General features: G+C 52.9%; 1 protein-coding gene and 1 long non-coding RNA gene across 12 annotated transcripts in view; one reads left to right on the forward strand and one right to left on the reverse strand.

The window, feature by feature from the left end:
* Iqsec1 (IQ motif and Sec7 domain ArfGEF 1) overlaps positions 1-12,999 on the reverse strand; it is a 331,555-nt gene that overhangs the window by 24,618 nt on the left and 293,938 nt on the right. For all 11 annotated transcript variants that reach the window (XM_040737278.1, XM_013114175.3, XM_021227800.2 and 8 more), the window contains 2 exons: positions 10,402-10,693; positions 5,482-6,728 (listed from right to left, as the gene is read on the reverse strand). In XM_040737278.1, coding sequence (XP_040593212.1) covers positions 5,482-6,728; positions 10,402-10,693 — 1,539 coding nt within the window. The remainder of the gene's footprint in view (positions 1-5,481; positions 6,729-10,401; positions 10,694-12,999) is intronic.
* LOC121136619 lies at positions 6,727-11,096 on the forward strand. Its single transcript, XR_005873661.1, has 2 exons — positions 6,727-9,423; positions 9,795-11,096. It is a non-coding gene; the product is annotated as an uncharacterized LOC121136619 (long non-coding RNA).

The following is a 12,999-nucleotide window of genomic DNA, read 5'->3' on the forward strand; positions in this document are numbered from 1 at the left end:
AAGCAGGAAGTTCAAGCTGGAATCTTCCATTCAGCCCCTGGGAATTGTGCAAACTATAAGGAGGAAACAGGCCAGATCTGAGCAGAACCAACCAGAGGGACACCAATAGCAACCTGGACAAAATGTGTCTTCAACTTCATGATTGGAGAGACTGGGGCCTTCTGAGGTGCTGTGTAGGGAGTCAGGAAGGTCGCTGGTGGAGGGAACCACTCTCTTTACAGACAACAAAATGAGGGCCCAGAAGTCAAGCCACTCAAGGTCCAGGGTGCCCAGCAAGACGGTGCCAGGCCTTTAAAATACTCTGTGGCTTCAGGAAACCCCCAAGCCTCTCTCAGCCACCACCTCGAGGCTACAACAGAAAGTCAGCTTCCTAGAGTACAGACTGCGAGGACCCAGCATCAGAAACTTCTGACTCCATGCCTCACCCACCTCATCGTCTGGACCTAGAGGTCTTTCTGAAACGGGTGGGAGGTTAGCAGTGAACTCACTCACAGTTCCACCCTGCTGACTACTTCCGGGTCTGGTGTGCTGCCTGCTCTAAGTCTGCCTAAGCCAGCTTTCCTAGACATCGCGTTGACTCAGGCTCAAGTATGGCTGGGAGTCCACATCTGCTGCCGTCACCTCCCTCTGTCAGTCTCTCCAGTCTCTCTCACTGTCATTCCACTACAAGTTCTCAGTGGCAATAGCAGCTACGACGGCTCTGAGTGGGGACAAGAACGAGACTGTGAAATGACCTTACGGAGCATGAACACTCATCTGCCCCTTCCACAGCCAGCTGCACAGGGCCAAGAAGCTCCTCCAAGGCCTCTTGAGTGGTAGGATGTCTGATTGCAAAGGCTATGCTGAGCATGATGACAGCAGCCACCCAGAGTACCTCCCGAGATGGCAGCTGCGGGCCAGGCCTTCACCCCTTTGTCTCAAATCCTGTCCAAGTCCTGGGAGCAGTGGCCCACACCCATTTTTTCAAGTGTGCCAAATGAGGCGCAGAGACCCCAGGGATACACTCCAGGTCTTGGGGTAGATCAGTGGTATGGTTGGTCCCCTTCTGCCTGGAGTTTCTGGATTCCTGCCCTCTCTGAGAGCTGCCTACCAGATGTGCAGCTGGGGCCTGGACAGGGGGCTGAGCATCCTGGAGCCTGAGACAGGAGCCTGAGGACATCTGGAGGGGGCACAGCCTCCTTAGTGAGGCCCTCGCTAATTGCCCCACTTTCCCAGCTCTCCCATTTCATTTCCCTTTCCTGGCTCTCTCCCTGTGGGTCACCATAAACCCTCTGCAGAACCCTGGAGGGGTGCTCTGGACAGTTCGGTTTCACTTGCCACGAAGGTAGTAAAACCTTCGTGTCCTGGAGGGGACGCAGGTGTGCAGGCAAATGTGGGACGCAAAGGATTGGCAGTAGTGAGCGCAGGAGACCAGAGACCCTTGGGAGAGTCCTGAGCAGTAGCAGAGGAGACAAACGGGGAGTGAAGTCAGGGGGGAATGAAGGTCGGGTTTTAGGGCTGGGGCCTGGCATGGTACCAGAACTGCCCAAGACCAGTGGAGGCCTGGCTCAAAACTCCAGGGCCCTAGGACAAAGCAGTTACACTCCAGCCCAGCCATGAGAGCTCAGACTCTCAGATCTATCCCAGGAAGGGCCCTGGGGTTTTGTGAACTAAACTTTGAGCTGCCAGCCAGTTCTGAGCCCTGGAATTCTTCCCCACATCTATGGAAGAGTTTTAGAAATGGACCAAAAGACTCTGAGACTAGCAAAGAGGTCCGACTTAGCCGGCAAAGTTACAGCAACATGGCTTCTCTCAGAATTTCCAATGCTCTCTGACCTGGCATCATGATTGGCGTGAAGGAGGAAACTGAGGCTGGATGCTTGTTAGGGGCTCAGCTGGGAACCAGTTAGGGCCTTGGTATCTGTTCCACAAGGAACCTTACTGCTTCTGCCAGTGGCTACAGGCTAGATCTCTCAGAACCAGAGCTGTTGCAGGCTGCCCCTTTGGGCTCTAGGCTGGCCTGGCCTAGTTCATAGATATGCACCTACCCTGGTCTCCAGTAACCACACATGGCTAGTGCCCCTGGAGAGCCAAGTTAATTTTCATTAGTCTTAATTAATGCATGCCCCTAGGTTGGGTGTTCCAGAGCTGTCTCTGCCAATGTAAAGGGGCTATCTCTCCAAATTCACCTCTAGTCTGGAGGTAGCTCCAGTTTCCACTGAAAGACCTCAATTTCTAAAATTCACAAGGAATAAACTATCTGTGAAGGATGTGACAATAGAGAGGTCCTTGCTTTAATACCATGACACGAGGGGCTTCGGAGATGGCGTTTATACACATAAATGCATAGGTACACACATGTGTATCGGCACCTACACACTCATGAACACACACATGCACAGCAGATGTATGAAAGTGTAGTGGTTAGACCTGGTAGTAAGGGTTAGCATGGCTCAGTGGTGAGCACTTGCCTAGCCTTTGTAAGGCCCTAGGTTCAGTCCCCAGCAGGGCAAAATAATTAGAAGACTAGAAAACACAACGTACAAAAGAAAAAAGCAATTTCAAACACAAAGGTACTGGAGGCTACACTAAATGAAATTAAACATATCCATCAGATAAGAACAGAGCAGCTAAAGCTAATTAGATGCTTCGCGGGGTCCCTTCTCATTGTGTTCAAATTGTGTCTACAAAGAAAACCCTAAGAGAAAGACAAGAGAGACAAGGAGGCAGCAGGGGACATACTTGTGATTCTGAAGGAGATCCTTAAAAAGGCCTCATGATGACACATCCTCAAAAGTGACGAACACTGAACATCAGGAGGCTGAGGCAGGAGGGCCACAAGTTCAAGGCCTGCTGGAGCTGTATAGTGAGCTCCAGTCAAGCATGGGGAATTTAGAGAGATTCTGTCTCAAAATATGAGGGAAGTACTTGTCAGTGGTCCTAAAATCAAGACTGAACTGGGAAGAAAAAAAGGTGAGAATGAAGAAATGGACAAATAACCTGAAAGGTGTGTTATAGCGATGAAACAGAGAGGTGCCTCTAAAGTAAGCAGAAAATGCAGATTACAATGACATAATCTAGCTGGGTGGTAGTGGTGCATGCCTTTAATCCCAGCACTTGGGAGGCAGGTGGATCTCTGTGAGTTCGAGGCCAGCCTGGTCTACAGAGCGAGTTCCAGGACAGCCTCCAAAACAACACAGAGAAACCCTGTCTCGAAAAAACCAAAACCAAAACAAAATAAAAAACAATGATATAATCTATACTCTCTCTAGAGGAAGCAGGACAATACAAAATGGTGTGGGTGGGGAGTAAGCATTCCGATCGAGGGGTGGGAAACAGTACAGCCCCTTTTAAGCATGAACTTGGCAGCTCTGATGCCAAAGGGAGTCTCTACCCAGGAGCCTACAATTCCAATCAGCTGTTACCCTGAGAAGGCACTGGGACAGTCCACACACAGGGCCATGCTTTCAGAGACATGAAGAAGCTGAACAGGCCAAATAACCTTCAGAGGACCAGGCTGGGGTACACCCCATGTCACATACAGGAAAGAAGGTCCATTATCACCAGCAAGCAAGACCTTTGGCATGCAAGAGCTTCAACAGCCGACCTCTGAGAGGTCCTAGGTTGAAATCATCTAGCCCAGGCCACAGCGATGGGAGCCAGGTGAAGTAACAGCAACACATATGGTTGTCCTTGTACCCCGCATATGATGCCAACCTTGCATTCTTAGAGTCTGGAAGGAGGTGTCATCAGCCCCAGCCCTGTTTCACAGATGTGGAAAACACATAGTAGGTCCACAGAGAAAAAGACCTGGATGGGCTTGGGGAGACACTTCAGTCATCAAAAAGCTTGCTGTGCAATTATAGGGACCCGAGTTTGATGTCCAGCACCCATGCAAAGAGTCTATCTATCATCCTGGTGGAGACAGGAGGACTATGGGGCTCACTGGCCAGCCAGCCTAGCTGAATCACTGACTTCCAGGATTAGAGACTCCATCTGAAAAAGTAAGGTGAACAATACAAGAGGACACCTGGGACACCTGACATCAACCCCTCATCCCCACATGCATGTACCATGCATGCAGGATCTCTCTCTCACATGCGCGCACCTGCATACACACACAGATGACACATCCTGAAAAGTAAGGCTTTTGCTGTCCGGTAGGATATATTTGTTTGTTACACACGTAATTAACTAATGAAAGATCGAGAAAGAATCTACAAAGGCCAGAGGTAGCTGGTCAAGGAGATTCCTTCTCTTTGCCTCCTGTACCATACTGCTGGCCTCCACCCATCCACTCTGCTGTAACTCCCATTGCCCCAGCCTGGGCTGAGAGGCAGTACTGGAGCAGGGCAGTGTATAAGAGTAGCAAGGCCAATGTAGGACACATGGACTAACAGGACACACTCACTAGTGACCTGCGGGCTCTGGCTGTGACTTGCACAGTGGTAGGTTGGCTCTTACACGCAGCAGGCTGCAGTAAGGGAAGAGGTTACAGGAACTACCATTGTAGCAAATGTGAGGGATCTAAGACTCAGTTCCTGGAAGCCTCCATGAGGGCCTTTATACCACACCCTCCTCAGCAGGCCCCTCTGTTGTCCCAGTCCAACTGCACTGCTAGGGATGCTCAAAATCATGCTATCCTAGTCTTGGATGAGCAGCAGGGAGCAGTGAGGTGTGGCTCAGATGTGGCTGGCCCCCACTGTGCCCCACTACCCTCCTGTGGCCCTTCTGGGAAACTCCTAGGGTGTATGCTTGTAACCAGTAGGCAGGCTAGTCACATGCTTTCCAGGCCCACAGCCCCCAGGGAGGCCACACCAGGCTGGCGTCTGATGACCCCAGTCCCCAGGGAAGGAAACGTGAAATCTCAGGTTAAACAAGAGCTGCCAAGGTCCCCTCTGAGGGTGTGCTCAGCCCTCCCCACTTCCCATGCTATTTTTGACCCTGCTAAGAATAGTTTACTTTAAATATCTACCTCTTACCATGGCTTGGCTCTCAGGACCGGCCGGCTGCACCTTCCCCGAACCTCTCCAGAGCCGCCACTCAAACGGCCCAGTCCACATTCTGTCAGTGGCAGTCTTTGTTCCTGACATGAACCTGCCTCCAGCTTGTTTCAAGACCTTTGTGCTTCATACTGGCCCTGAACCTGACATCTGAGGCAGAGCCAGCTATGGGACACATGGGTGAAAATGATGGGTGGGGATTTACCACAGAAAAGTCCCCATTCTGCTGTCTGGCGTAGGAACACCTGTCACCTCCACAAATGGCCCTTGGAACGAGCTGATCTCCCAGGATTCAAAGCCGCTCTAAGCATAAACATGGTACAGAATCCTGCTTGGACCTCACAAAGACTGCCTGAAATTCAGCCTCGGTGCGGGTGTGGGCAGAGGCTCACAAGCAGGAAGGAAGGTGAATTTGCTTTTTGCCTACCCTGCCTGGACCCCAGGTTGTGACTACCAAGGAAATGTAGGTCTGTCCTCCATGCATGAAGGGAGAACTCACTTGTTGAAGAGATTCAGCCCAATTCGGTAATGCCTCTTACGGATGACATCATTGCTGAAGGCTGGTGAGTCCCAGCTGTTGCGGGTCTCCTTGTGGTATGTCTGCTTGCTGAGTGTCTGTTCCCGCAGGCTGTCTCGTGATGAGGACTCGGAACTGCAGTTTATGGTGTCGTTGGAGTTGGATGTGCTGTTGATGCTATCATTGTCCCCATCTGAGTAGTCCGACTCAGACTTGCTCTGCCGGTTGGCCGAACCATTGATGGCCAGGTGGCTCTCGAGAGGTCTGGGGGGCCGAGGCCGCAACTCAGGCTCCTCCCGGGGGAGGCCTTTGGGGGGGCCACCGTGGGGGCCGTGCTTGGGACTGCTTTGCTGTCCACCGAGGCTGCGCTCATAGGCACTCTGCCTCTTGAGTGAACTTCGATCTGAGCGGTCACTGAGTTCCACAGAGCTGTCACTGGGCGGCTCAATGGTAAGCAGGGGAAGGTGGTCTACTCGCAGCCGTGGTTCTGGCCGCTCCAGAGATGGCGTGCTTCGGCAGCTTGTGTCTGTGTCAGCCTTGTCCTCCTTGTGGGCCAAGGCCCAGTAGTCCTGGGTTGTACCCCCAGCCCTTAGCCGCAGGTCCGACTCTGTGCTGGAAGGCCGATCCCCAGCCTGTGAGAGTGGTAGAGGTGGTGACAGCTCTTCCTCATCAATGTAGAGGGTAACATCACTATACGAGGCTGTCATCTCATCCAACTTGTGGTGGTCCATGCCATGCAGGCCTGGCTTGGGCTCAGTGTCCCTGGCCCGTGCTGTGTCTGGGGCTGGTACCTCCTCACTGTGTAGACTGCGGCAGTTGAGGGCATCATCGATGGACTCAGCCAGGGACTTCACCTGCCGGGAAAATGCATCCTCCAGTTCTGTGATGGCGTCTGCAAAGTCACTGGAGGGTGCTGGAGACTTGAGGGCTGGGTCGCTAAGGTCTCCACATTCTGATGGCACCAGGGCCCCCAGCTGGGAGCCATCATTGGTCACAGAGACCTGCTTGCCCTCAAAGTAGGAGCTATGCACCTTCTCGGGGCCCTCGAAGGAGAACTGCATCCTCATGTTGGACAGCACGATGCGGCGTGACATGCGGTTCTCCGACATGGAGCTGCGCAGGCGCTCAAAGTTCTTGTTCATTTGGTACTGGCGGAACGCCGTCTGGATGGTGCGGGCTGCATGGCGGGTCACAAGGCGCCCCCCATACTTGCGTTCTAGCATTTCCACCTGGTGGGGTAAGGAGAGGAGAATGTGGGCCCTGTGTGATGGCACAGAGATAGATATCTACCTTTTCTATACTCCATAGGGATGTAACCTGGGATGCTCTCATCACATCTGCAAGGTGCTTAAAACAGCAGCTTGGGGCTGCTGGAGGTTTTCAGTGTCAAACAGAACAAGTAAGTGCTAGGCTAGGGTAACGGTGGTGGCACTCGTGCTGAGAAGCCCAGAACCTCTGGCCATAGAAGCCACGGGCCTGGAAGTTTTCTGAAGATGAACCTACAGAGCTGGGGAACCTGAAGCAGGACCTAGTCAGAGGGCTGCCTTGGCTCTGCCTCTCATTAGCTCTGGATGAGTCTTGGAACCATGAAGCTCCCCATTTCCTTAACTGTGACACAGGGCAGCAGTAGGACCCACTTTCCAAGGCTTTGGTGAGCTCACAGTGATGGAAGGCAGGTGCTTGGCCCAGGCCAGGGACACGCCATTCTTAGGTGGCAGTTGCAGTTGTGAGATCTCTGTCCTCTTTGCTACACAGAAGGCTGAGCTGAGGCCTAGGCAGACTGGCAAGGCTGCCTCTCCCTCTTTGCCCTATGGCTCTGTGAGCTCTGATGGGCACAGTTGTGAGTTGAGAGGGGTGCTGGGCAAGCTCTCAGGCACCTCAGTTCAACATCTCTCAAGAGTGACCCATGGCCTCCTGAAGTCTCAGGACTCACAGTCTGCCCAGCATGAGGGCTGATCCTGGGTGGGTAGGAAACACACTCAGTTATAGTCTGGTCTGCAGGAATCAGCAATCTGTCTCTGGCTGCTGGGGCAGGGCTGTATCTATGTGGCGATGAGGAAAGGGTTCAGGTTTGCAGGATGAAGTGAAACCCTGATTCCACCAGGCCAGCACTATGAGCCTGCATCTCATCATGCATGGCAATCGTACAAGGGAAGCAGAGAATGTGAGAGATTAGAAAGACACACATTCTGAAACAGAATACCAGAGACACTGAGCAAAGTCAGGACTGTGGCCCGAGCCTGGGAGAGACCCCTCTGCACACCATCTCAGGGCTACCAGGAAGCGGCTTCAGGGCCAGCCAGGAGGCTCTGGGGGGTTCTTTCCATGCCATCCAGAGATGACTATGCTGCCACCCCAACAAGCAAAACTACTACTGGCTGAGTGGTCAAAACCCTCAGGGTCAGGAAGGGACCAAAGCTGAGCCTAGGAAGCTTGTTTCCTTCCTTCCTTCCTTCCTTCCTTCCTTCCTTCCTTCCTTCCTTCCTTCCTTCCTTCCTTCCTTCCTTTCATTCCCTGCCTAAGAAGGCCTTGGCCTGGAATCTCTGCCACGGACTTCAGAGATACCAGAGTCACCAAAGCTTACTCCAGGGTCTTCCTTGATGCCTTGAACCTTGGGAACTAGGGTCCATCCTGCTTTCAAAGTTCCCTAAGTCTGTGTGTATTGTGTTGAATTTCTCATTAGGAGGGCCGAAATGGGCTCTGTGGTGAGTCACCAAGAAAGCCCCTCTGCTCCTCCCCTAAGCAGACACTGGTTGGCCCAACCCATTCTCTCTCACTCCTGAATTCACCATGGCTACCCTGCTTTCTGGTCTGGAAGTGACATGAGACCCTACCTATAGATCTTCTGGGACACAGAGGAGGGAAAAGCAACTAACACTTGCTATCCAAGGGATGCCAGGAACTGGACCACACCCTCACACGGTTCTTACCATATTGAGACAAGGGACTCCAGTATCCCTGCTCTCGGATGACATGAGGGAAGCTAAGAGCCAGACTTCACAGTCAGTGGCAGGGAGGCCTGCCCTGGGGCCAGGGCTCACCCTTACAAGCCTCAGTTGCCGAGGATTATCTCAAAGCAGCATGCGTGAGGATCCAGAGGCAATGCCTTCCACAGAGCATACCTGCCATGGCTCAGAGACTTGAGTCATCCCCTGATCCCCATGCAGGCCTCTTACTCTCAGGGATGGGAAAGGAAGGCGTGGAGGGTGGATTTAAGGAGAAGGCATCTGGTTTCCCTTAAGATGGGACTCCCACCTTCCCCTCACAACTCTCATTTTACCTACCCTACTCCCACTTTTGCCTTGCCTGCCAGGAAGCTCCGGCAACATGGAACACTGCATGGCTGCTAATGTTAACTCCTCTTGCCTCTCTTAATCTCTTCACTGCCACCTTTTCTGTCTCTCACACACACCAAGGCTGCTCTTGTCCCAAAGCCTTGGCACATATGGTAAGCTCTTCCCCAAATGCCCAGTTTTCGGGCCGGCTACTGTCTTCTGATACAGCCAATACTCAGAATCCCTCTACTTCTTCCTCCAGAACTAAGACCCCCCACCCCAGGGTCTGTGTCACTTCCTGCAGTGAAATGTCTTAACTGCTGACTTGCTTGTCCATCCACTGTCCAGGAATGTCACTCAGGTGCAGCAGCCTCATCTTGCAGGCCGTCCCTATCCCATTATCTGACACCAGGGGAAATTCGGCTATGGGTGGAATGAAGGTGAACAGCTGCATATTTGTGGCATGTAATCATCCCTACATGCCGGCTCAACCTTGTCCAATTCTATTTCATGGTCCTGTGCAGATGACTTTTACACCAAACTCTTCAGGGATCACTCTGAGAAACCCGGTAGAAGGCGTTCCGGCTGCTGCTGGCCTGGCAAAGGAATCAAGGTTCACGCTGGGGGAATATATGCTACTGGGCCCCTTGTGAGTCTCAACTGACGAGGATAAAGCATGTGGGGAGAGGGGGGCAGGGCTATCCTGTGTCACAAAGCATCACCCCAGGTATGAGAGGTCAAGATTGAGGGGCATCTGACAAGGGAGAAGATCCACCCAGAGGGCACCCCACCATACCCTCAGGAAGACAAGGCTGCATAAGCCCAGTGTTCCTTCAAGGACTGAGGCCCTTGGAGAGCAAATGGAACAAAGTAGTCAGCAGATATGGGTGGGAGGCAGAGCACATCTGTGGGCTGTGGGAAGGGGTCCTGGTGTCAGTCCATGGCTGAAGGATTGCCTGGGAGACACAGGAACCTGCCCAAAGCACAAGGCCCAGAGATGTTCTGCTTGTCCCTACACAGCCATGCAGCTCAGAGATCTCCTGAAACCTGGCACTGCTCAGAGATACAGTCAAACAGCAGGCCTTCACTCCCGTACCAGCCTGTTCTCTGCTGGGTACCTGCACCATGAGGATCTGCTCTGCTCATAGCAACCCCAGAGTGGGCCAGGCCACCTGACCTTGGATTTGAGGCCCAAGGAAGAACTGCAGCATTCAATGAAGACTTCCTCTAGAGACTGTGGAGCCACAAGCCAAGGGGAAAATAATAGGTACCCTCCCCAAGGCCTTTCTTGGGCCCTAAGAACCTCCATGGCCACCTTGGCAACCCGTGGCCTGGTGGTGTTGGGCCATGACACTTCGATGCTCAACACAGGCCCCAGATCCTAGCAATGAGGGATATGGAAACTTACAAAGGCAACGTTTGAAGAGGATTCTGTAAGTCCCCAGAAAGGATGTTAGTGTCCCTGGCCATCAGTGTAAATCCCTTCCCACAAGTCTGCAGAGCTACCCTCATCCTCAGATGTGCACCCCAGCTGGTATCTGCAACCCATCGCTAAGAGCATCTGGCAGCTGAGACCTCCTGCTACTTGGGAGGCCATGAATGGTGGGCAGGGACCCCTGTCACCTACCTGCTTATCTTGAAGATCTGAAGAGAGCTCATAGCTCTCAGAGAGTGACCGAGAGCGCTTGATGGCCTCCTCCTCGGCCTGCTTGCGCAGGACGGAGGTCGAGTGCTGTAGCCGGGGCCTTCGTGTGCGCTGCTGTGGTCCTGGCCCTGCGTACAGCCCATAGGCACCCACTGATGTGTGCTCGTAGTGGTCTGGGCTCAGACTGGAACCAGGTACCAGGGGACCCTGGTGGTAGGCCGAGGGGCTGTCCAGCGACGTGCCAGTCTCGCTGCTGGGGGCCTCACCTTCAACACTGCAGAGGAGAGAGAGGAGAGACACACGCTAAACAGAGAAGCAGAACTTGGGGAGCAGGGCAAGGAAGAGTGCCCCTGGATAGTCGGGAACCCGCAGAGCCCTCCGCTCTGCATCTTCCTGGAGCTTCTGAACAACTTCCATGTTCTGACATCTGGCATACTGTACTGGGAAGCTGGCTTCTCAACCAAGTGTTAGCCTCCAAAGACAGGTTTGACCTACTGTGGTGCTGATGGCCCCAGCACTTAGAACAGAGCCTGGCCTTGCTAGGTACTCACTGTATTTTGAAAAAATAAGATAACTACCTCTCCTGCTACCTGAATTAAATGTAGGGCTGGTACCCCCAAATCCCCATGACTATGTTTGGAGACAGGATCTTTTAAAATTAATTTCTCTTTATTTTATATTTATACGTGTTTTGTCTGACTGTATATATGCATCTGTGTTTGCAGGGGTCAGAAGAATATACATCTCCTGGAACTAGAGTTACAGACAGTTGTGAGCCACCATGTGGGGTGCTAGGAACTGAACCCAGGTCTTCTGTAACAGCAAGGGCTTTTAACTGCTGAGCCATCTCTCTAGCTCCCTGGAGATGGGCTCATCAGCATGAAAGACATAAGGGTGGGTCCTAGGATAACTGAACTGGTATCCTTCTAATAAGGGGATGCAGGATACAACACGTATGGGGGAAGACAATGTGAACACATGGGCAGAAGGCGGCACACCAAGGAGAGAGGCTCAGGAGAAGACAGCCAGGCCACACCTCCACCGCAGACTGGCAGCCTCCCGAGCCTGCAGATAATGAAGGCCTGTGGGTGAGGTCCACCTCTGGCATCTGTCACGGCAGGCTCAGAAGCAAGCACGACATTGCACAAGTGTTTTAAATTTTAACACTCCCTGTAAAGAGGGCCCATAGCTCCCTGTACAGGTAAGGAAAGGGAGGCCGGTGTAAACACTGTCCCGGGCGCCATAGACAGTAAGTAGTAAACACTGTCCCGGGCGCCATAGACAGTAAGTAGTAAACACTGTCCCGGGCGCCATAGACAGTAAGTAGTAAACACTGTCCCGGGCGCCATAGACAGTTAGTAGGTCCCCTTCCACCTCTCTGCCTTTTGCTCCAGAGTACCTTCATGCCAAGCAGGAGCAAGGCCAGCCAGTGGGGACAGAGGGACTGGCTGCTGACTCATCCCAGCCCTGGGCCTGGAACATTCTATTCTGCACAGACACTCGTTTCCTCTGCCGTCTCTTTTCAGTGAGGGATGGGGAGAAAAAGGAGACACTGACTTGAAGAGTCTCTAACAGAAGTCCTCATCCTTTGCCAGGCTCCCAGTCCCTGTGCAACCAGACACTTGGGCACTGGCAGGAACTTTAAAAGGCCTGTCTTCCCTGGGGCATGGGGGGGAGTCTCTAGAATGGGCAGAGAGAGAGAAGAGCAAGGGCCCCACCCAGGCTGCAGTCCTTTCCAAAATGTCCCCTCTTCAGACCAATGAGGAATGTCCTGCACTAAGCAGCCTGGCAGACAGGCTGCCCCGCCCAGCTCTGCCAGAGTCCTGGTGTTTGTTCTCCAGGGGGTCCCCAGGGTGGGGCCTGTGGAAGGGAGGCTGAAGCAGGGAGGGCCAAGGCTGCCTCCCCTTGGACTCTGATCACTCTGCACCAGGGACAGCAGCAAATCTCAGCGCCTGACTCTGGCCTATGGCTTAGAAACAGGGCTTCTGAGACAGCAACTACTTCTGGCCCCCAGGGAAGGCACTGGAGCCTCCCAACATGCCCCGGTGGCTAAAGATGACAGCCATTCCTTGAGGAGGGCCTGGATGAAGAGTTGGGAGACACATGCGTTGCCTGGCTCTGTCTATAGTTCCTTTCAGTTGTATTAGTAACTTAATGCAAAAAATGCAACCCTTCAAGGCACTCTGGGTACCACAGAGCCTCCTGACCCCTTGTTGCCTTTGTACTCAGTGTCCTTTGGGCACAGTGTAGGGGATGGGGTGGGGAGGGAATGCTAGATCTGAAAATTCTCCTATTGTTTGCTGGAACTTGGACAACACTTTTCATTATATTCTCAGAACTCTGACCAACTGTCACAAGAAAGAGAGAATGAGTACCGTTAGAATTGGGCCACCTGGGGTAGGAAACAGCAGCCTCCACTGGGAAAGCTCACCCATGCTCTCTGATCCCAAGACTGGGCCCCACTTCAGTCAAGTGGGTCAGCACACACAGGGACGAATGTATGTCCCTCAACTGAATGCATGTTCTGGCTAGGGGCTGGATCTGTGTGTAAAGAACTGGAGGAAATATACCCTGTGACTT

This window comes from Mesocricetus auratus, unplaced genomic scaffold (genome assembly GCF_017639785.1).
Source record: "Mesocricetus auratus isolate SY011 unplaced genomic scaffold, BCM_Maur_2.0 Super-Scaffold_100676, whole genome shotgun sequence".
Taxonomy (NCBI): Eukaryota; Metazoa; Chordata; class Mammalia; order Rodentia; family Cricetidae; genus Mesocricetus; species Mesocricetus auratus.